This window comes from Pipistrellus hanaki, assembly GCF_964339955.1.
Source record: "Pipistrellus hanaki genome assembly, chromosome: 3".
NCBI lineage: Eukaryota > Metazoa > Chordata > Mammalia > Chiroptera > Vespertilionidae > Pipistrellus > Pipistrellus hanaki.
Genome location: NC_140505.1, coordinates 39342087 through 39366937, shown reverse-complemented (window position 1 = coordinate 39366937; position 24851 = coordinate 39342087). Strand labels below are relative to the sequence as shown.

Sequence of the window (24851 nt, the reverse complement as noted above, 5' to 3'; positions counted from 1 at the left end):
ATTCTTCAAGGCTAATCAAGTTGGCAAATTAATACTCATGGGAGATGTTTGCATGCGCTAATTAAGTCAGATCGAATTTCCCCAGGGCAACCTTCCAAAGCCTTAGTGAGAAGAGCAAGAAAAACAGGTGGACAGCAACTCACCTGTGCTGCACAGAGCTTTGTTTGAACTGTCACTTCAACCCTGACTTAAGTGTTTACAGATTTCAGAGCAGAGGGCTAGTGAAATTTCTTGTGTATTTATGGAGGCTAACCATAGCCTGGAAATACAAAATGTAGCTAACTTCAAAATAAACCTGAGTCTCCTCCTGAATGGCAGAAAGGAGTGCAACAGAATAACAAAGATGAGGATGAGGATGATGATGATGACAATGATGACGACACGATGATGACAATGAGGAAGACAGTGACAACAAAAACCCCAAGTTGAGAGTACCAGCATCGCAACCGTTTCTATGCCCTAGTTCCATGGTCGGCATAGAAGCCTCGTGATGACTGGTACCATGGATCTGTCTCTCACCCAGTGGGGTGACCTGGGCCCTCCCTGGAGAAGAAAACCAGGTTCCCCAAGATATGTGATCAGTGCTGGGGCCCCCACCAGGCAAGGGGATCCTAAGGCAGGAGCTGGATGTGGAGGCCATGGGGACATAGGATACCAAGGAGACAGAACTGAACCTCACATCACCCTGCTTGGCACCAGAGGATGGCTGGTTAGGCAGTAACGGGTAAGATTCCTCAGGGAAGGAACAACCTAAGACAAGAACAGTCGAAGAGGGGCCATCAGGAGAGAACTTGGGAGTCAACTGAGGTGGGCACAGACCCTCACCCCCACTTTTCAGAGGCCTGAAACCTCACCCCTGCTGAGGGAGTCTCCTGCCCCCATGGCTGCTTAGCTCCAATGCCCAGCTCAAATCGGGACACGGGTAAAAGACAGACTTGGCCGACAGCAGCTGCCCTCTCACTACAACAAGATTTGTTTGAGTTGTCTTATAAACATGATGTGGGGAAGTGGGTTTTTTATATCTAAACCCAGCCTATCACCAGGAATGCTCAGGGCCTCCTCAAGAAGGCAACTAATCCTTTCCCCTAATATTTACATGGTAAAATAAGGTTGTTTTAGAGTAATAAATTTGACAGTAAAATAGTGGACAAGTTTTCAGGCTAATTGGCTAATTGAAATAAGCAAAGATTCTAGAAAAACTAATTGCACTGGACAAAAAGCTGTTCCTAAAGTGTTAAGTAAAATTTTTATTGGTAGTTCATCTCAGGATAAAATCTCACAACAGGAAATGAACCTAAAGCAGTCATATTATAGTGCAAAAAAATTAAAATTTAAAAGCTATCAAGACTACATTATAAAATTTTCAAAACCTCCTAATATTTAAATCAAAAAAGGGGGAAAGCCGAAACCGGTTTGGCTCAATGGATAGAGCGTCGGCTTGGGGACTGAAGGGTCCCGGGTTCGGTTCCGGTGAAGGGCATGTACCTTGGTTGCGGGCATATCCCCAGTAGGGGGATGTGCAAGAGGCAACTGATCGATGATTCTCTATCATCAATGTTTCTAACTCTCTATCTCTCTCCCTTCCTATCTGTACAAAATCAATAAAATATATTTTAAAAAAAAGGGAGGGGGGGAAGTAGAAAAATATGATTTAAGGAAAAATACCCTCTAAGTAAATTACATCTAGAAAATTTGTACTTTAGAAAATTAATTGTAATGCTAAAAGCAGACACCCATGAAAAACACACATGGCGTCAAACAAGCCAGAGGAAAATCATTTGGGCAAAAAATGAAAAAGGATCCCAAGTCAAATTTATAGAAATTATTCCTTTATTAACTTTTGGTCGAGAACATGTTTCTATATTTTCAGAAAACAACTCAGAAACCACATGGATTCTGGCAACAGAGAGGAATTGACAGGACTGCTCCAGCCATGAAGACAGAAGAGAAGCAGTCAGGAGATGGAAGTCGCTGATGACGCCTTCACATACTAGCAGTCAGCAGCTGTGTGTCACTGCAGGTTGCCCAGGACCAAACCAGAGAGAGGCGGACCTGCATTACCACCATTTGTCCACCACCCAGAACTGAAATATCATTGATGACATGAACAAATAAGGAACTGTCTGACATTGAAATTGGGTCTCAAAAGAACTGTTGGCACAGAAAGAAACTCACTACAGACTGATTCATATGCCTTTCAGCATAACCATTATTGCTTGTCTCATTTTTTATTCTTATAAGTATATTTCCATAGGACATAATCTCACTCATCTAGGAGAAATAGTGAACAACATAGACATGATGAACAAGAACAGAACCAGAGATAAGGAGCCATGAGTCAGACTGTTGGACCTCAAAGGGAGGGTGGGGATAAAAGGGAGAGATCAACCAAAGAACTTGTGTGCATACATATGAGCCTAACCAGTGGTCAAGGACAATAGGGAGGTGGGGCATAAGTGGGGAGGGGTGGGAGATTGGAATGGGGGGTTGAGGACAAATATGTAATACCTCAATAAAAAAATTTTTTTTAAATAGGGTCTTATCACTAAAATTGCTAACATGCACACTAACAGGGTAAAAAGTACTATAAATACCGCCGAAACCGGTTTGGCTCAGTGGATAGAGTGTCAGCTTGGGGACTGAAGGGACCCGGGTTCGATTCCAGTCAAGGGCATGTACCTTGGTTGCGGGCACATCCCCAGTAGGGGGTGTGCAAGAGACAGCTGATCGATGACTCTCCCTCATCAATATTTCTAGCTCTCTATTTCTCTCCCTTCCTCTCTGTACGAAATCAATAAAATATATTTTTAAAAAAGTACTGTAAATACCAATAACTTAACTGAAAAGTGACATAAAATAGATGAAACCATTCTTTCTCTCCAAAATTAATAATATATATATGAAATTTAAAGTTTTATCCCCAATTCCCAACTTTTCTTTAATACTACTAAAAACAACCATAATTATAGACTATAGTGAGCGAGTCTATATGTGGCTCCCATTTACAGTTTTCTTTAGTTAACAAAATTACAGTGAAATAATTAAATAGTTCACTTATAAAATTATCATCATTCCCTTTCTCAAATACATCTTTGTAGATTTCATTTTACAGATACAATTTCGCTGATGGTCAGTTTTAAATAGAACGTTGTTGTAAAACATATGTGTACCCCTTCTATAATTTTCGTAACGCTGAGTACCCCTCATACTCATGAGAACGTAGAATTAGGCGCAGCTAAGCACGGTGCAGTGCATATCCCCACCAAACCCCGGTGCAACGCGTACCCCCACCAAACTCTTCCCGTACTCCTGGGGGTACGCGTGCCACACTTTTGGGAAACACTGTATAATGAACAACAACAAAATTTCTATAAATATAACTGAGGTGTAGGCATGAAAACAATGAAAATTTTTCATGCTTAAATCTATCTGATACTTTTTTTTTTTTTTTTAATATATTTTATTGATTTTTCACAGGGAGGAAGAGAGAGGGATAGAGAGTTTGAAACATCGATGAGAGGGAATCATCGATCAGCTGCCTCTTGCACACCCCCTACTGGGGACGTGCCCGCAACCAAGGTACATGCCCTTGCCCGGAATCGAACCCGGGACCTTTCAGTCCGCAGGCCGACGCTCTATCCACTGAGCCAAACCGGTCCCGGCCTGATACTTTTTTTAATTAGATTACATTATAAGTATTTTGCATCAGCCTGGGGCCAAATGTTATCAAAGGCAGCCCTGATATGATCTCATAGAAAACTCAGTATGTGTTGGTAAAGTTTGTTTAAAAAAAAAAATAGCCTGATGCAAATATCAAGCTTCTTTAAGTAAGATTTAAATGCTTCTATTTACAAAAATGTTAGGTTAAGTAGGACTTTCCCAAAACACTTCTGATGCTTCGGGTGAGGTGCCCAGTTTCACACCAAACGACACTTACCTTCACATTAATCATATGGCATGCGGCGACTCTTAGCCGCATCCCCGCGCACTGCACGTGGTAGAAGTACAGATGATGCAGAACGGCCAAGAGGAACGTGCAGGTCGTGAGCACCGTGGCATAGATGTAGACGTTCTGGGAAGCCACAGAGTCGGTGGGATCATAGTTTTCAAAATAATTAATGATTTTCCCCAGAAATAAGGGCTGGACTACTTTGGTGCCTTCCTACAAAAGGGAAATAAAAAGGCCTTCATTAGACATACAAGCCATAGAGGTTAACGATGAAAATCCTACACCAGTGAGTTAGGAGTCGTTGGGCTTGCCTCCCGACGTGTAAGATTTAGGTAGAGTGTTTTCTTCCCCAAGACTGAAAGCAAGGAAACCTTGCCCCTCCATGGCCAGCGGCCACTTCAGCCCACAAACTACTTCCTCTCGTGTAAGGTAGGCTTCTCCGCTTCAAAGAAATCCAAACACGCAGTGCAAATCCGAGCCACCAGAAGTAAACACAGGCCCTCCACATCGTTTCCTCCACTGAATTCTCAAAAGACAAAATGCCAACATTTTGGAAATCTTTCAAGAACTCAACTCTGAAACAAGCATTTCCTTTTAAGCAATCCATCCTTATCAACAGAGACATGGAAACCATGGGCACGTTTGCTTTGGATGGCGCTTTCCTATCTGTCTGTGGTGAGGGACTGATGCACACAGAAAGGAAGGATCCAAAGAACCAGGCATGAAATAAAACGAACATGCATTTTCTTCTCAGCCAAGTAATAGTTCCCTATCCGGATATTTACAGAGAGATGACCCTGTCCCTCAAATGGGTATAACATTAAAACCCCATCAACAGCCCTAACTGGTTTGGCTCAGTGGATAAGTGTCGGCCTGCAGATTGAAGGATCCGGTTCGGTTCCGGTCAAGGGTCCAGGCCTGGGTTGCGGGCTTGATCCCCAGTGTGGGGCATGCAGGAGGCAGCCGATCAATAATTCTCTCCCATCATTGATGTTTCTTTCTCTCTCTCCCTCCCCTTCCTTCTGAAATCAGTAAAAATATATTATTTAAAAAAAATACAATAAAAAGCACCCTGTCCTACGTATGCACATGCACAGACATGTTCATGAGCTTCACCTTCCAAGAGGTCACAGAAGTTTCCATCTACTATTTAGAGGTAAGGGAACACTGTTCAGTTGAAGAATTATGAGTAAGATGATCAGATTGCAAGAACACAAAGACTCACTGTTACATTTTCCAGCACGTCCTTTCATTCGCCCCAAGAGGAACAAGCAATTTACAAAAGAACCCTATCGCAGAGGGCCATAAAACAGACTTTAATAATAGTTTACTGAGGCCGAAACAGATTTGGCTCAGTGGATAGAGCGTCGGCCTGCGGACTGGAAGGTCCCAGGTTCGATTCCGGTCAAGGGCATGCACCTTGGTTGCAGGCACATCCCAGGTGGGGGTGTACAGGAGGCAGCTGGTCAATGATTTTCTCTCATAGATGTTTCTAACTCTCTATCTGTAAGAAATCAATAAAATATTTTTTTAAAATAATAATAATAATATAATAGTATACTGAGATGAAAAGCTGGAGCAAGAACATCAAACTGAGCACATGAGACAGTCCCAACCCAGGAAGAGCGAAGGGCAGCACGCACCCTGAGGCTCCCCACCAGAAGCCCAGAGGTAACCCCTGCCACCTTAAACTTTAAAAAACCTATGACTGTTTCTAAGAATCAGTGGTACCTGTTACTCAGCTTCCATTTAAAGCCTAACATGGGTATCATTACAAGAGAATGTTAAGCGTATAATCACCCATCACTCAGAACACTGATAAACGCAACAAACCCAGTATAAAAAGTTACCCCCCAGCACCTGGAATCTTCTGCTGAGAGACAGTATTTAACAATCCAGTCAGGCAAAGAAGCTCACGGATGAGGAATGCCAGTTCAAGGCCCATACCTTCACACTCATCTGTCCACTCTTGCTTGATCTTTTTTTTTTTTTAATCCTCACCCGAGGATATTTCTTCCATTGCTTTTCAGAGAGAGAGTAGAAGAGAGGGAGGAATGGAGAGAGAGAGAGAGAGAGAGAGACACCAATGTGAGAGAGACACAAGGAAGGGTTGCCTCCTGCACTGCCCAGACCCAGGAGCAGACAGTGAACCCACAACACAGGTACATGCCCTTGACCGGGAACTGACCCTGCGACCTTTCGGCACTGAGCAAATCTCAAAAAATGCAAAACCAGCGTGGTGGCCGGATTCTCTTCCAAGGTGTACTGAAGCCTTCCCATGAGTGAGGCAAAACTCTGGGCACCATGGAAGCCGCCCTGGCCTTGGAGAGGAACCTGAACCAGGCCCTTTTGGAGCTGCATGCCTTGGCTTCTACCCGTGCAGACCCTCAGCTCTGTGACTTCCTGGAGAACCAGTTCCTGGATGAGGAGGTGATACTGGTCACAAAGACGGGCAGCCATCTGAACAACCTCTGCAGGCTGGCTGGCCCCGAGGCTGGACAGGGCAGGTATCTCTTCAAAAGGCTCACTAGGAGCCTTTGGAGCCCAGAGGCCTTTGGGGGGCCCCTCTGCATTCCCCCAGTGTCTGCCTTTTGCCTGAACCTCTCCCCAAGGCTTCTAGCGATTCTTTTAACCACGCTGGAGCCCTCTGCCATGCACTGGACCAAATGAAACAATAAAGCTTTTTGCAAGGCGGGGGTGGGGGAAGAAGAGAGGCAAAAAAAAAAAAAAAAAAGAGCCATATTAAAGTTACCTCTAAAAGGAAAGAGGGCATAGAGTGGGAGGAACAAGAATAACAGCCTTCTTTAAAATCAGCCTCTCCTGTTCATGTCGTGTAAAACAAACACATTTTTAAAAAGCAGTTCCTAAAATTTCAGAGTAAAATAAAGCAAATGTACCTAAATATATATACCATCCAGTTGTTGGCAGAACCACACAAAAAGAGAATAACTGAAAGTGGTTTTAAACAAAATAGTTTGAACATACATTCCCTATGTGATATACAGACCTATATGAACTGCAAAAGAATCTTTTTTTTTTTTTTCCCAGAAGTCACATTATGGGTGATAGTGTTGGCAATGTAAGTTAAAACAAATTAATAGTTATGTTTTCAATGGGAAGTGGGATTAGGCCTGGGAGAAAGAAGAATAGATGATGGGAGAAAAGAGATACAGATGTTAGAATAATGAGATTAAGTAAAAATATTAGCATCCTCAATATGATTTGGACTATAAACACCCAAAAAGCACCCATGATATGTTTACCTTAAAAAGAACATAGTCTAGCTTGGTCCAATCAAACTGATAAATAATAACCAACACAGCAGCAATAGCACATATAGTGCCGACGTTCTAGTCCCTAAACACCATTTCCAACTAAAAGGAGCCAGGGCTGCTTAGAAAACAGCTGATTCCCAGGTAGGGCAAAAACTGCACATGAAGAACCAAAAACATCCTGTCACTCCAGAAAGCACGGAAACTAGCAAAGACTGCTAGAGTGTATACAAGAAGCATAGGACCGTCTCTCTCCCTCTCCCTTCCTCTCTGAAATCAATAAAAATATGTTTTAATTAAGAATACCCCGTGGGCCCTAACTGGTTTGGCGCAGTGGTTAGAGCATCAGCCTGCAGACTGAAAGATCCCAGGTTTGATTCCATTCACGGCATGTACCTGGTTGTGGGCACAACCCCAGTAGGAGGTGTGCAGGAGGCAGCTGATTGATGTTTCTCTCTCATCGATGCTCTGACTCTCTGTCCCTCTCCCTCCCTCTCTGTAAAAAAAAAAAAATCAATAAAGTATATATTTAAAAAAAATAAATTAAAAAAAAAAATATATATATATATACACACACACACACACACACACACACATATATATATATATATATATATATATATATATATATATATATATATATATATATTGGGTCGGCAACTAAGTAATTGCGGCTTTCACACATATATGGCTTCAGTTGAATTTTTAGGTTTGCAGACGTAGTACAAATGTAAAACACATTTTGTTATTTGATAGTTGGATATTCAGCTGTTAATCAGTAAAAAAAGTTTTTTGATCTGTTTTGTAGTTTTTGTTTGGCGTTCGTTGAAAAATGGAAAATCAAAAGGAACATTTTCGTCATATTTTGCTTTTTTATTTCCGCAAAGGGGAAAACGCATCGCAAGCTCATAAAAAGTTATGTGCTGTTTATGGTGACGAAGCCTTAAAAGAACGGCAGTGTCAAAATTGGTTTGCCAAATTTCGTTCTGGTGATTTTTCACTCAAAGATGAAAGACGCTCTGGTCGTCCAGTTGAAGTTGATGACGCCCTAATCAAAGCAATAATCAATTCGGACTGTCACAGTACAACACGTGAGATTGCAGAGAAGCTTCATGTATCACATACATGCATTGAAAATCACTTAAAACAACTTGGCTATGTTCAAAAACTCGATACATGGGTTCCTCACGAACTGAAAGAATCACAGTTAACGCAACGCATTAGCAGCTGCGATTTGCTAAAGAAACGTAATGAAAATGATCCATTTTTAAAACGACTGATAACTGGCAATGAAAAATGGGTTGTTTACAACAATATCAAGCGGAAAAGATCGTGGAGCAGGCCAGGTGAACCAACTCAAACAACATCAAAAGCTGATATTCATCAAAAGAAGGTTTTGTTATCAGTTTGGTGGGATTACAAAGGAATTGTCTACTTTGAACTCTTACCACCCAACCGAACGATCAATTCTGATGTCTACATTGAACAACTAATGAAATTAAACAATGCAGTTGAAGAAAAGCGGCCCGAATTGACAAATCGAAAAGGTGTTGTATTCCATCATGACAATGCAAGGCCACACACATCTTTGGTCACTCGGCAAAAATTAATGGAGCTTGGTTGGGATGTTTTGCCACATCCACCATATAGTCCTGACCTTGCACCATCTGATTACTTTTTGTTTTGGTCTTTACAAAACTCCTTGAATGGTAAAAATTTCAATAATGATGATGATGTCAAATCGTACCTGATTCAGTTTTTTGCTAATAAAAACCAGAAGTTTTTTGAACGTGGGATTATGATGCTGCCTGAAAGATGGCAAAAGGTCATTGATCAAAATGGGCAATACATTACAGAATAAAGTTATTTAGTTCCATGAAAAAATTGTCTTTGATTTTCTTTAAAAAATCCGCAATTACTTAGCTGCCGACCCAATATATATCTCGATCCATCCCTTGTCCTACCTAGATATATTGTACAAGAGTAATAATCTGGGACCCCTCAGGGGATGTCCAAAGAGATAGGGCCTAAACCAGCAGTCCAACATTCGTCTCACAATCTGGGACTGTTGGCTCCCAAACACTCACCTGCCTGCCAGCCTGATCACCACAGCCCTGTAGGCCTGATCGACACCCAACTGCTCCCCTGCTGGCCCAGTAACCCCCAATTGCCCTCCCCTGCAGGCCTGGTTGCCCCATCTGCCCTCCCTTGCAGGCCTACTTGCCCCCAACTGCCCCCCCACCCACCCACTGACCCTCCCCCCGCCCAGTCTGATAGCCCCTAATGGCCTCTGCCTCGGCCCCGCCTCCATGGCTTTGTCCAGAAGGATGTCCAGAAGGTCTCCCGGAAGGTCTCTCAGTCTCATTAGCATTTTACCCTTTTATTAGTATAGATTTTTGAATGTCCTTACAAACTTACAAGGGGGAAAAACACACTGTATGAAGCAGCTGACAGAGGAGCACAAGCTGCTGTCAGAAAAACACACCTACTCTTGGCTCTCTGACCTGTGGGAGGGGGTGTGGCAGGAAAGAAAGCATCAGGACAGAATGCAAAGGGCACTGGCCTAGGAATGAGAACATTTGCTTCAGAGACCAAATTGGCTACTTGCAAGTCACAGGACTCTAAGCCCTCACATGCCCTCCATGCCCTCTGCCTTGTCTACCTCAGAGAAATCCTGGGACAACTGCAGGAGCTAAGACCGTGAAATGTACTCTGAGTCAGTGTAAGCATGAGCGTAAGTGTAAGCATGACCATGTTTATTACACAAAAGTTCCCGGACGGGACCTACTCCGTGCTTGGCAGCAAAGACTGGCAGAGGCTGGATTCACAAAGGGCTTGGAAAACACACTGCTGTTCACAGGCAATCGGAGCAGCATGAGAAATGCTAACTGAAATCATTCCTCAAGGCCAATTTTCCTAGACAGAAATGGAAAGCTTCACTACTGGGCAGATTTTTATTTCAACCATTTTGAACGCAATCCTTTGAAAATAAGTCACCTACTTCCCTGGCTTCTTTTTTTAATATCTTCTATTGATTTCAGAGAGAGGAAGGGAGAGATGGAAACATCAGTAATGAGAGAAAATCATTGATCAGCTGCCTCTTGCACGTCTCTTTATTGGGGATAGAGCTGGAAACCTGCGCATGTGCCCTGACTAGGAATTGAACCGTGACCTCCTGGTTCATAGGTCAATGCTCAACCACTGAGCTACACCCGCAGGGCTACTTCCCTGACTTCTTAAAATGGGTTGAGAAGAATTTCCTTGGTGACAACTCAGGATCATTATTATGGATATTGCCATGCTAGTGCTATGTGCCTGGAACTAGCAGGGTGTACACAGCAGTCTGCTCAGGTCTCCTGTTAGCTTTTTTGGATGCTTCCTCCATCTTTCCTTTGCTGTGCAGCTCTCAGTGGTTGCTCCTGGCTCACAATTATTTTTATCAATTTCTTCACCCAGCTTGGGCGGAGGTGAGGGACACTTGGAAGAAAGATCTGGGAAATAGCCGAAACCGGTTTGGCTCAGTGGATAGAGCGTCAGCCTGCGGACTGAAAGGTCCCAGGTTTGATTCCGGTCAAGGGCATGTACCTTGGTTGCGGGCATATCCCCAGTAGGGCGTGTGCAAGAGGCAGCTGATCGATGATTCTCTCTCATCCATGTTTCTAATTCTCTCTCCCTCTCTCTTCCTCTGTAAAAAATCAATAAAATATATATTTAAAAAATAAATAAATAAATAAATAAAAAGCCCAATACCACTCTCAAAGAATCAGCCCTAAGTCGAGGCATAAATTCTACTCAGAGTTTTGTTTGTCTGTTTGTTTCTTGTCCAGCTGCTTAGTTTCAACACAAAATGTTTGCCTTCCTACAGCCTCCACCTGAGCCAAAGAGCATCTGCTGCAGTGGCCTCTGGCAAAGGCCGGCAGTTGCCTGGGTCCATTTCCAAAGGTCATGGAATAGTCCAGTCCTCCCCTCTCAGAACCCACAGCGGCTCTTTGAGGCCACGTCATATACCAGCAGGCAGAGAACTCATCTCTCCAAGAAAAGGCCCCAGGTCTGGAGAGGTGGCCTTCCCCCAGGTTTGGCCCTAGAAAAGGCTTCAGGCTCCTCCCCTCTACCCTAAAGGCTCTAGATGGAAAGATACTTGCAGTCCCACACAGGAGCCAGGAGTGCTGGGGACTCACTAGCTGTTTCCTTCTAATTATCGCTGGCCTGTAAGAACACCGCGTTCATCATCAGCCTGGGACCTGCTTCTCCGAGCATACAATCATTCCTCAATTCCTGTAGGACAGAGGTTCAACTACTTTGAAATCCTACCCTGAAAAGCCTTTCTTTGGGCCAGCCTCTTCCCCTGGCTGCTGACAGCAGTGCCCAGAGAAGGCCCTGCCCACGCTCTAATCATTCTCAGGCCTAGAGCTTTTTAGAAAATCACAGGTTGAGTTTATTATTTTTTAAAATATATTTTATTGATTTTTCACAGAGAGGAAGGGAGAGGGATAGAGAGTTAGAAACATCGATGAGAGAAATGTCGACCAGCTGTCTCCTGCACACCCCCTACTGGGAAATGTGCCCGCAACCAAGGTACATGCCCTTGACCAGAGTCGAACCTGGGACCCTTCAGTCCACAGGCGGACTCTCTATCCACTGAGCCAAACCAGTTTCGGCCCAGGTTGAGTTTAGATCTTCCACTATCTAAAATGCAAAGACCAACAAGGAGCATAGACATCAGACCACAAAACGGGAAGCTGCTTCAATCATTAAACCAACATTCATCCCAGCTAACTCAGTAACTAGTTTTAATCACAGAAAACCCAAAACAGCACTTGAAAATGATTTTTGAAATATAAACAGATCCTTACTAGTGTTTCACCCTAAGAAATCATTTCAAATCTTCAAAACACCAGAGTGTCAACAAGCAAGTCTTTGTGTTGGATTCCAGGCTTCCTTTGGCTGCCAGAAACAGAAAATTCAAGGTTGACTTCTGGCCGAGCTCTAATGACCCTGAGTGGTCCCTGAATTTCACTGCATCACAACTAAGAGTTCAGCAAGTTATTATCTCTCCAAGAAAAGAGTTCAGCCAGTTATTATCGCTTTTAAAATGAACATTATAGGCTAGTCATCATGCTCATCTGGGGAATCTAGGCCACTGTCTAATTTTATACCATAAACCACCTGAACGCAGCATGAACAAGCAAGCACACCCCTGGGACCAGCGTTCACAAGTATCTTGAGATGGAGCATGTTCACCATAAGCTTCCTGAGTATACAATAACTTTCAATAGCACTCTTCTTCAAAATAAAGTAATGAATTAAAACTTCCTGAAAATGGCCAAAACCGGTTTGGCTCAGTGGTAGAGCGTCGGTCTGCAGACTGAAAGGTCCCAAGTTCAATTCCAGTCATGTTAGTTGCGGGGACATCCCCGGTAGGGAGTGTGCAAGAGGCAGCTGGTCGATGTTTCTCTCTCATCAACGTTTCTAGCTCTCAATCTCTCTCCCTTCCTCTCTGTAAAAAAATTAATAAAATATATTTAAAAAAAAAAAAAAACTTCCTGAAAATGCTCTTTTTTGGCACAAAATTGGGTATTTTCTTTTTTTATATTTTATTGATTTTTTTTTTTTACATAGAGGAGGAGAGAGGGATAGAGAGTTAGAAACATGAATGAGAGAGAATCATCAATCAACTGCCTCTTGCACACCCCCTACTGGGGATGTGCCCGCAACCGAGGTACATGCCCTTGACCAGAATCAAACCTGGGACCTTTCAGTCTGCAGACCGGTGCTCTATCCATTGAGCCAAACCGGTTTCGGCAAAATTAGGTATTTTTAAGCATAAAAATATCTATCTTGACTATTGGGGGAGAATCCAAGATGGCTGCTCGGGTAGGCACCTAACCGCAGCCGCACGCAACAATTTCAATAAAATACAACTAAAATATAAAATGGACATTACCCAGAACTACAGGAAAGTCGACTGACTGGAAATCCTACAACAAGAAGCAAGGAGAAAACCAGAAGGAAGCGCGGAGGAGCTGTAAAAGCCCAAGGTACGGAGACACGCGGCGCGCGCATGGAGAGGACGGAGCCGGAGAGGAGGGAGGCCGAGTGCCTGGCTGGCGTTCCCTAGCGGGAAGGAGATAAAACTCCGACTGTGCTGGGCCCCTGACTGCTCTGAACCCCAGTTCTGGGCCAGACCCCGGGGACTCAGGCTCAGCCATAGGGAGCTGGGCTGTAAGTCGGCACCCCGGGGTAGCGGAGAAAGGAGGTCCCTGCGGCGAGCACACTGCGCGCAGAGAAGGGAAGGCCGGCTGTGCCGTAGGCCTGCCCTGGCGGGAAGGAGACAGGGGCTCCAGACTGCTCTGAACTCCATCTCCAACTCCACTTCCAACTGAACTGAACCCCAGTTTCGGGCCCATTGCGGGAGAGCCTACACTGTTTGGTAGCAGGCAAAAATCGAGGGCACCTTTCTCTCAGAGGTGCTTACAACAAGTACTGAAGGACCCTGAGTCTCAGGAGTCGCATAGGGCGGGGCTGACAGAAGCCAAGGCTGTAGGCTCCACCCTGAAACTCCGCCCCATCAGAAAAGCTGCCTGTGAAAATGCCTAAACCAAATAGATCACAAACGAAAGAAATGGAGGACAAAAAGCAACTGGATATAGAGTTCAAAACCACACTTATAAGGTTTTTCAAGAGCCTCCTAGAAAAGGCCGATAAAATAAATGAGACCTATGAGGATATGAAAAGGGATCAACAAGAAATAAAGAATACATTGTCTGAAATAAAAAATATTATACAGAGTCCTAAAAACAGAATAGAAGATCGCAAGAATCAAGTCAAAGATTTGGAATATAAAGAGCCAAAAGACATTCCTCTGCAGAAGCTAGAAGGCAAGAGAATCCAGAAAATTGAAGATAATGTAAGAAACCTCTGGGACAACTTCAAACGATCCAACATCAGAATCATGGGGGTCCCAGAAGATGAGAGAGAGCAAGATATCGAAAACATACTGAAAGAAATAGTGACAGAAAACTTCCCCCACCTGGGGAAAGAATTGGACTTACAAGTCCAGGAAGCACACAGAACTCCAAATAAGAGGAATCCAAAGAGGACCACACCAAGACAAATCATAATTAAGATTCCAAGAGCAAAGGACAAAGAGAGAATATTAAAAGCAGCAAGAGCTAAGCAGGTGGTTACCTATAAAGGAGCTCCTATACGATTGTCAGCTGATTTCTCAACAGAAACCATGCAGGCCAGACGGGAATGGCAAGAAATATTCAAGGTGATGAATAGCAAGAACCTACAGCCAAAAATACTCTACCCAGCAAAGCTATCACTCAGAATCGAAGGTCAGATAAAGAGCTTCTCTAATAAAAAAAAGCTAAAGGAGTTCATCACCACCAAACCAGAATTATATGAATTGCTGAAGGGGGTTCTTTCAGAAGAGAAAGTAAATAAAGATAAAAATTATGAACAACAAATACGTAACTATCAACAAGTGAATCTAAAAACCAAGGAAATTAAATTTAAAAAAATCTGATGAACAATATTAACTGTTGAATATAATAGAATCAGAGGTATGGAAGGGGAGTGAACTGATGATTCTTGGGGAAAAGGGGAGAGGGGAATGTGGGAAGAGACTGAACATAAACTGTGCACCTATGGATGAGGACAATGGGGGTTGGGGAAAGGGCAGAGGGTGGGGTGGGAAGGAGGGGGGAAAGGAACACTTGTAATAATATGAACAATAAAAATTTATTAAAAAAAAAAAAAAAAAATATCTATCTTAACACCTTCAGAAAATTTGACATATTATAAAGTTTTGAAGCTTGCTGTCAATACAACAAAATAACATACATATCAAATCGCATATATATCAACACATGTGTAACTCCATCTACTGAAAAGAATCCGCATAATTAATTGGTATGGCTGGTAGGTCACCCGGGCCACAGACACAACTACATCCACTTAGGGATGGTAATGAGTGGAAGGTGGCTTTCTACAAGGCCCTAACCCATCTGAGTGCACCATGCTGCTGATGCTAGTAGCGTCAACACCCTAGCCACTTCCAGCACTCAAGGGACCTGACCACCTCAATTTATAATCCTTAGTCTGACTTCCTGCTCCAGGGAGTTTCTTTTGTTTTATTTTGTTCTGTATACCTGTAGGTATACAGAACACTGGCTCCTAATCACTCACCTGCCTGTCTGCCCGGTCATCCCTAACTGCCCGCCTTTTCCCCCCCTCCACACACCCCCCGCTGGCCTGGTCATCCCTTACTGCACCCCCCTGCCAGCCTGGTCACCCTCAACTGCCTCCCCACCAGCCTAGTAGCCCCTCACTGCCCCCCGCCAGCCAGTCTAATCACCTGCTGGCCTGGACACCCCCAATTGCCCCCCTGCCAACCTGGTTGCCCCATGCAGCCTACTGTTCAGTCATTTTGTTGTCCCTCACTAACTCCCCTGCCGGCCTGGTCATAGGCAGCAATATCTTGTGAGGGTGTGACAGTCAATTTGCATATTACCTCTTTATTATATAGAACTAGAGGCCCAATTACAAATTCGTGCACAAGTGGAGTCCCTTGGCCTGGCAAGCGATCAAAGCCTTTCAGGGCCAGCCAGCTGGCAGGAGAGGCTGCGGGAGGTTGGCCAACTGGGGAGGGGGGAGAGGGCAGGGGAAGGTTGCCTGGCCAGGGGAGGAGGGGCTACAGAGGTTGTGGGATCTTCTTCTGGTCAAGAACCACTCCATGTTTGTAACATTTACTGAGCACCAACGTGTGTCCTAACGTGGTATGAAATGTCTTCCCTTTTCAGGACTGCCCTTCCACAATACTCTATTTAATTTACAGAAAAAAATGAATAGAAGGTTTTACTAAAATCTTATTAAAATCTCCTCCCAGGTCCAGTCATTTAAGTAATTGCTCAGTCTAACGATATCGTGTTTCCCATAAATCTTTTATCCACTTAAACTTCATGCCTCTCTCCCTAATGGCCCTGAAAAACAGTTCACTGCGATAAAAGCTTTTACCTCAAGTAACGTAAAAAATCCCAAAATTACATAGGATTTCCAGTAACACCTGATGATTGCTTTTGTTAAAGATGGCTCCCGTGGGACCTTCTGGGCTCTCGAAAGTTCTTCTTCCCAGTACCTGCGACGAGAAACACAGCACGGTGAAGAGCAGCACGCCCTGCCGCGTAGGGCAAACCAGGAAGGTAACAGAATGAAAGGTAAGAGTCTCTTGCTGGGCACTTCACCCCTGTCCAACAGATGCTGGCTAACTGTCTGCAGGGCTCCCAAAATTCGGGGTGCAGTATCTGAGGCACCAGGAAAACAGTCTCAGTCTCAAGAAACGAGTTCCTGCCAGTTCTGCAGGGCATTCGGTATCTGGAGCAGCCCGAGAGGGCAGACAGGAGTCTAGACAACCTCCTGCAGGGATACCTCCTCCCCAGACAGTTCTTGGCATCCAGGCTTCGGCTGGAGGTTCTCTCCACTCCCACAAATGCACAGGCGACTCCGGTTTCACCCACCTGCCAAAGCAGGGTAAGCCCAGGGACAGCTGAGGAGAAGGGAGGGCAGTGTACCCACTCTCCCGAGGATCCGAAGGCAGGCAATACCCCTTCCAAGCCATCAGAGCCTAGAGGCTCTCCTTCCACACCCTTCTCCTCACGGCCTACTGCTTACCTTTGCAGCTCATCCCCGAGTTCCTTTGAGCGGTCCTTCGGAAGCACTGAATACATATCATCTTCTTCTAACCTCCGCTTGTGACCGATTTTAAACAAGGGGTTTAGCCACCTGTTAAAAAAATGGGGAGAAAAATGAATTAGCATCTACCCAAAAAATACACATCTATGTCTAAGAATCCTACATCCATAAGTTTTGTTTTTAAAAAGTCTACATTTTGCCGAAACTGGTTTGGCTCAGTGGATAGAGCGTCGGTCTGCGGACTGAAAGGTCCCAGGTTCGATTTTGGTCAAGGGCATGTACCTTGGTTGCGGGCACATCCCCGGTAGGGGGTGTGCAGGAGGCAGCTGGTTGATGTTTCTCTCTCATCGACGTTTCTAGCTCTCTACCCCTCTTCCTTCCTCTCTGTGGAAAATCAATAAAATATATTTTTTTTAAATAAAAATAAAAAGTCTACATTTTAAATACACAGGCATGGGGGGGAGAGGGAGGTCAGAGTGAGATATCTCAGATATGTGCTCACACACCCACAAACCCCCTGGCTCTGTCTGCCGGGAGGCCTGGAAACAATGACACACCGATGTCCAAGAACACTCCGGGCAGGCGCCCAGGTCTCCGTTTTTAATGCCTTTCCTGCCTCCGAGAAAGCGAGGCTCCTTACAGAAATGACTGGCTCCAAGGCTGGGCCAGCGTAGTGGAAGCACATCACAATCAGCTTTTTTTTTTATTGCAGCATAAGCTTTTGATTGCTGAGGCATCCACTTCAAAGACATTCAACTCAAACACATTGCCAGCTACGTGACTATAAAAACCCAGGCCACCCACCCACGAGCTTCCCTTTTTCTTGTTCAGAAAACTCTGCTTGACCTAGATAAGTGATCCTTTCACTGTCGACTTGCTTTTCCCTTCCTGCACTTGAACTCCCCGCTCTTACGTTTTAAATTGATCAAGAGGGAACCCACAACACTCTAGGGTCCCCACCCTCAATCCCAATAAAGGCAGAACCCCAGGCTCACACTCATGACTCCTCTCTCTCTTCCTGTCTCATTCTTTCTCTTTCTTTCCCTCTCTCTCTCTCTCTCTCTCTCTCTCTACTCTGCCAACCCCAAGACCTTGCTGTGTAGCCCCAGGCAGGACTTGTGAGTAAACACCTAATCTTTTTTCAAAGTTCCCTGTTGATCACTGTGGAGGTGCAGCTGGCAACCTTACCAACCACAAGGGCTGGTCCAGCTACAGCACTGGCTCCTCCGGGAAAATGTCTGTGAGGAGTGCCCCAAGCATTCCTAGCAACGGCATCACTACCCAGTGATCAGACCAACACAAAACAGGCAGAGAAAGTACAAGACGGGCCTGAAACATCTTACACCATAAAATAAGGAAAAGCTCCGAGAAATCATGAGGATATGTCCAAAGGACAGAGGAGACGGCCTGAAGGGCTCTCACTAGGGAAATCTGGGATACACTGAGCATCACGATAAATATAAATGGCAATGGATCATAACCCTTTAAATAACAAGAGTCCCCCAATCCTTACCTTCTGCAAATGGGAGAGAAGGGAAAGTGCTTGCATTCTCAAATGCAAATAAATGTTGAAGGAACAATGGATTTAGAAATGATCAATGGGAGCCCTAGCCGGTTTTGCTCAGTGGTTAGAGTGTTGGCCCTCGGAATGAAGGGTCCTGGGTTCGGTTCATTGTCAAGGGCACATACCTTGGTTGCAGGTTTCTCGGCCCTGGTGGTGGTGCATGCAGGAGACAACCAATCTATGTGTCTCTCTCACACCAATATTTCTTTCTGTCTCTCCCTCTCCCACCTTCTCTAAAGATTAATGGAAAAAATATCCTCAGGTGAGGATTAACAAACAACAAAAAAAAGAAAAGAAAGAAAGAAAGAGAGAAAGAAAGAAAGAAAGAAAGAAAGAAAGAAAGAAAAGAAAAGAAAAGAAAAGAAAAGAAAAGAAAAGAAATGATCAATGGGAGTTAAAAAAAAACCAATGAAAGTTTGATGTGGAAGAGAATACTCACATAATCTCAAATTACTTTTTAATTATAAAAGGAAAAAACAGTAACTTTATAGAGGACCCAAGAAAAACCTTAAGCAAATGCACTGCCATTATCCATTATGCATTATTTAAGTGATAATAATTAATATGCAAAGTTAGCTCAAAGGTTAGCACCATTTTACTGATGTTGCCAGGGTACGGAAACTTCTGAAGCCAGACGACAACCATGGAAGCAGAGATCACCTTTACCTCCTTGACTGCTTTGTCCCCAGCACAGCACTGGGGACAGAGCAGGTGCTCAAGAGCTGTTTATGAATGAATGAATGAACAGCTATGAGTCACTAAGGAAGCAGGAAGAGAAACTGGGCTCCAGATTTTGCTAGTCCTGGACTAGGAATCGGAAGAGTGGGGTCTAGTCCCAGCAATGATCCCGAGAACCCTGGAGTTCCCAGAGCCTCTACCGTCTCCCTCTCCCCCGCCTTCCCTTCTACGAGGTCGATTCTGGACCTCCATGACTTTTTGCCAGTCATATCACATCTCTAGGTTTTAACTTCCTTCCAAAGCAGAAGTATAAATCTGTAAGCTTTACCACTAAACGGGTTTGAAATGTGCTGGGCCGTTTCATTTGTTCTACAGTTGTGCCTTTCCGCAAATGCTCAGGCAGTTACCACCGGAATTTATCCAGATCAGTGGTCGGCAAACTCATTAGACAACAGAGCCAACAGTACAACGATTGAAATTTCTTTTGAGGGCCGAAAACGGACTTCTGCGCATGGGCCACGAAGTTTCAATCGCACTGTCTGTGCGAGCCCGCACGTGGCATTTTGTGGAAGAGCCACACACACACTCAAGGGGCCAAAAAGCCGCATGTGGCTCGCGAGCCACAGTTTGCCGACCACTGACCCAGATGATGAACCAGCTGGTCCTGAAAGGGCCTCTTTAAAATTCTGCTTGTCCGGGAGAAGATGCTCAGCATCACTAACCATCAGGGAAATGCAGATCAACACCACAGTGAGATACCACCTCTCACACATTAGAATGGAAAAGTGTGGACAAGGAGGTAGAGAAACCGGAAGCCTTGCACAATGCTGGCGGGAAGGTGAAATGGCGCAGACACAACAGGACCGTCACTGTAGTAGGACTCCACTTACATGAGGTAGTTGGAGTCCTACAAATTCAGAGAGGCAGAAAGTAGGAGAGTGACCAGGAAGGAAGGAAGGGAGGAGTCAGGGTTTAATAAAATACTGATGCAAAATGAAAAGAACTCTGGGGATTGGTTGTACAACCATGTGGGTGTACTTCAACACTACTGAACTGTACACGTCAATGGCTAAGATGATAAAGTCTAGGTATGTGCATTTTCACAAAGTTTTTAAAAAATTTTAATGAGTAAAAACAAAATACATCTTGAGGTAGAAATCCTGCTGTTAAGAGTCTAGGACTTTGCCCCTTCCTGTGTGTGACCTTAAAGTAGCCTTGTAATTTATTAGTATTGGTCTCAAGCAAATGGGAAGGACCCCCAGACATACCCCTCTCTCAGCCACTGAGAGATCAACTGGAGCTGCTTTGGAAACTTGGAAAATCCCACCAAATATCAGTCATTATCAGGATAGAACTCTTAAGCAATCACATTTGGACCCCATTAGAAAGCCAAATAACTCAGATAGGTGAAATTACTCAAACGTATTTCTTTCATGGTGGCTTTTGAGTTAAGGACCCTTCCAATTCCCTTCAATGCTCAAATCTCAGAACGCCAGCTGAGCCCTATGGGTGCCAGCAAGGGCTGAAGGTTTTCATTTCGATCTGCTGGAAGCCTACTTTCGTAGGAGCCTAAATTATCTGTCACTATCTAAGTAAGGAATTAGACGTGGTGAACTGTCACCTTGATTCCAATGTATCCTGGAGGGAGTTTACTCGATTCCAGACCACTGCCAAAGGGGCCATCTCCCACCCAGCTCCGCCCCAGTGGTCCTTCTCTCCACAGAGACTCTCTCCATCCACAGCACTTGATGGAGTAACAGCATTTCCCTCCTGTCTCACCATGACTGTACCTCCTTCAGAGCAATGACTACTGTCAAACTACTTAGAAGCTCTGTGATCAAAGACAGTGTGTCTGTCTGCCGGGACCGGTTTGGCTCAATGGATAGAGCGTCGGCTTGGGGACTGAAGGGACCCGAGTTCGATTCCGGTCAAGGGCATGTACCTTGGTTGCGGGCATATCCCCAGTAGGGGGTGTGCAAGAGGCAGCTGATCGATGACTCTCTCTCATCGATGTTTCTAACTCTCTATCCCTTTCTCTTCCTCTCTGTACAAAATCAATAAAATATATATTTAAAAAAAAAAAAAAAAAGACAGTGTGTCTGGTTTGTCTTGGCAAGATGTCATCGGAATCCATCCAGGGTGAGGCTGGAACACCACACCTCAGGTAAGTTGTCTCAAAACAGGTCACCACCCCAGCATTCCTGGAGCGGCCCACAGCCAAATCAAATTAAACGCAGCGGCAACTCTCAAGCTAAAAAATCGCCTTTCCTCATTCCTCTGCGGCTTTTCGCCTTTCCTAAAGCTTGCTCCAAATTCATTTATATATCCTTTCCCCCTTCATCTCCCACTAGTTCTTCCCGGGTCAAAGTAAGCCAGGCGGCAGTGCAGGCTGGGTCCCCTTTCCTCCCCAACGTCCCCCAGGTCCCTGCACTCCCTCTGCCCCAGGCCACGTGGGTCCTCCCAGGCTGTGGGCACTCAGAAACCCCTGGTCCATCCCTTGCCTTTTTGTCTCCCTTGTCCCCACGGCTAACCCATGCCTTTACAGCCTCCTGGTGTCTCTCGTCTTCTCACCGCACAGCTTCACAAGAACTTTTCCCTCACTGCAACCAACACCCCGAATCTACTACTACTGTGAGTGGATAACTATCCTAAACCCTTTTTTAACACACACACACACACGCACGCACACACACGCACACGCACACGCACATGCACATGCACGCATACAATTCAGTAACCTTAGGAACAAAATGGGTCATGAGAAAGACACTAGTTCTCCTGCCCATGGCTGTGTGGGATTAAAGCACATCTGACTGAAACTCACAAGTGAGGGATCTTACAACCGGCAGGTTGATACCCTAGTGCCGTGGTTGGCAAACTGTGGCTTGCGAGTCACATGCAGCTCCTCTGACCCTTTGAGTGTGGCTCTTCCACAAAATACCACAGCCTGGGTGAATTTATTTTTGGAGAAGTGGCATTAGAAGAAGTTTTTTTAAAAATTTGGCTCTCAAAAAAAATTTTAATCATTGTACTGTTGATATTTAGCTCTGTTGATTGAGTTTGCCGATGTAGTGTAGTTAGCCCAGCCCAAGTGACCACCACTAGGGTAAGGACTCATTGGCAAGATCCCTTCTGAGGCTGTGAGTGCTTAAGTGCTGGCTAGCTCTGCTCTGAAAATATGGTCAACAGCTCCTATTCCAATCAAACACCTTCTTCTATACTATTAAACCTCTTCCTCTATAAGGGATTACATAGATCTTGCTTCCAAACTCCAAGAGTAAGGATGGACCTGGAGGGTATTACTGACTAACAACGTAAGCCTTTAATATCACTCATTGGGATCAGGGCATCAGAAAACACTTTTCTTGGGTCAAAGAATTTACTTAATCACATGCACATGGACATGTAATTCACTTTCTTGATTAAAAGGATACCTACTCAAGGCTAAAGAACTGATCTGAGCAGTGTAGTCAGTTATCATCATGCTTTCACAGGCTGCTCAGTTTATGAGTCCCTGGGAGATAAACATCTGGGCAGTTAGGTTAATTTAAGAGATACATCACCTCATGCCGCTGGCAAAGCCCCACCCCAGCACAAGCTGGTGTGTGTCTGCGTATTTGCACCCGACTGCTTTTCCAGCCACATATCCCGCTGTCCTAACAGGAACGCTTTCTCACAGCCAGACCAGTTGCCCACTTATTCCCTGAGCACACACAGACGCTCCTACCTCCATCCCCCAACCTGGAAAGCCTTCATTTTTTTTTTTTTACACTTTATTTTTTTACAGCAGTTGCAGGCTCACAGCAAAACTGAGCAGTAAGCACAGAGTTCTGAATCACCCCACTCTCCCACAACCTCCCACATTATCAAAATCTCCCACCAGAGTGGTACAGTTGTTATAATGGGTTAACCTATATTGGCACGTTCATAGTAAGGGTCATTCATTATACATCTGTCAAAATCCATACATCGCCTGGCTTTTGACAGATGTGTAATCACATGTGTCCACCATTACTGTATGATACAGAAGAGTTTCATTGCCCTAAAAATCCTGTGCTCCACCTATTCATCCCTCCCTCCTCTGGCAACCACAGATCTTTTTACTGTCTCCATGGTTTTGCCTTTTCCAAAATGTAACAGAGATGGCATCACACAGGATTTAGCCCTTGCAGACTTGTTTCTTTCACTTAATCCGCACTTAAGGTTCCTTCAAATCTTTCCATAACTTGATAGCTCATTTCCTTTTAGTGTTGAATAATATTCCATTAACTGGATGGACTACAGTTTATTTATCCATTCCCCAACTAAAGAGCATCTTGGTTGCTTCCAAGTTTGGGTAATTATAAATAAAGCTGGTATAAACAACCGAGAGGAGGTTGTGTGTGAGCCTAAGTTTTCAAATCCTTTTGGTAAACACCAAGGCACATGATTGCTGGTTCATACGGAAAGAGTAAATTTAGTAAGAAGCCCCCACACTTGTCTTCAAAAGTAGCTGCATTAGCCAAACCAGTGTGGCTCAATGGTTGAGCATCAACCTTGAGGTCACGGTTGATTCCCAGTCAAAGCACATGCCCGGGTTATGGACCCAGGGCCCAGTGAGGAGCCTGCAGGAGTCAGTCGATCATTATCTCCCATCATTGATGTTTCTCTATCTCCTCTCCTTTCCTCTCTGAAATCAATAAAAATAATAATATGTTTTAAGTAGCTGCACTATTTTTGCAATCTTACCAGCAATGAATAAGAGTTCCTGTACCCCTTTTCTTTTAATTTGCCTTATTCCCAGCTTCAAGTTCTAGCTCCTTCACTTGGCCCCTCTCTGACCTCTCTCTCCAGTTAAGTCTCTCCTTCTTTGGACCCATGGAATTTATGTCACTTATCAAAAATCCCTTATAATCTCTCATGCCTGAGGTCACCCATTAGAGTCCCACACAAAGATCCCAGCCAAGAAACATGCTTAATGGGGTACACATTATTATTTTGAAGAATGATAGCTTAAAAAGTTCTATTTCCTATAAAAATCTAGATTCCCAAGAGTTCTTGAATGCCCAGGTCTGTCTACACTGTGTCCACATTTACCCAGGCTACTCTGATATTTTGTATTCTACCCTACAACATTAAAAAGAAATGCCAGTCATTATACCCCCACAATCTTAACATTAGCCACAATACCCAAATGGTGAAAGTAACCAAGTGTCCATCAATGAATGACTGAATAAACACAATATGGTATATACATGCAAAGGAATATTATTTGGCCTTGATATGAAAGGCAATTTCTTATTGTAGTTAATCTTCACCTCAGGATATTTTTTCCATTAATTTTGTTTTTGTTTTTGTTAATCCTAACCCAAGGATATTTTTTCCATTGATTTTAGAGAGCATGGAAGGGAGGGTGGGGGCAAGTAGGAGAAGGAGAGGGAGAGAGAGAAAAACATTGCTATGAATGAGACACATAGACTGGTTGCCGTCCACACACATCTGGCCCAGGAAAGGATGGAACCTGCTACCCAGGTTCCTTGACCAGGAATCAAACCCTCAACCCTTTGATGTGCAGGCCAATGCTCTAACCATTTAGCATGCCAGCCATGACAGGAAATTTTTTTTAATATATTTTATTGATTTTTTTTTACAGAGCAGGAGAAGGATAGTAAGTTATAAACATCGATGAGAGAGAAACATCAATCAGCTGCCT

General features: G+C 44.3%; 1 protein-coding gene across 1 annotated transcript in view; it reads right to left on the bottom strand.

The window, feature by feature from the left end:
- ABCC4 (ATP binding cassette subfamily C member 4 (PEL blood group)) overlaps positions 1-24851 on the bottom strand; it is a 223382-nt gene that overhangs the window by 158148 nt on the left and 40383 nt on the right. The window contains exons 2-4 of the mRNA XM_084876712.1: positions 16897-17007; positions 16243-16363; positions 3938-4162 (exon numbers count right to left, since the gene is read on the bottom strand). Of these exons, the coding sequence (XP_084732838.1) occupies positions 3938-4162; positions 16243-16363; positions 16897-17007 (457 nt within the window). The remainder of the gene's footprint in view (positions 1-3937; positions 4163-16242; positions 16364-16896; positions 17008-24851) is intronic.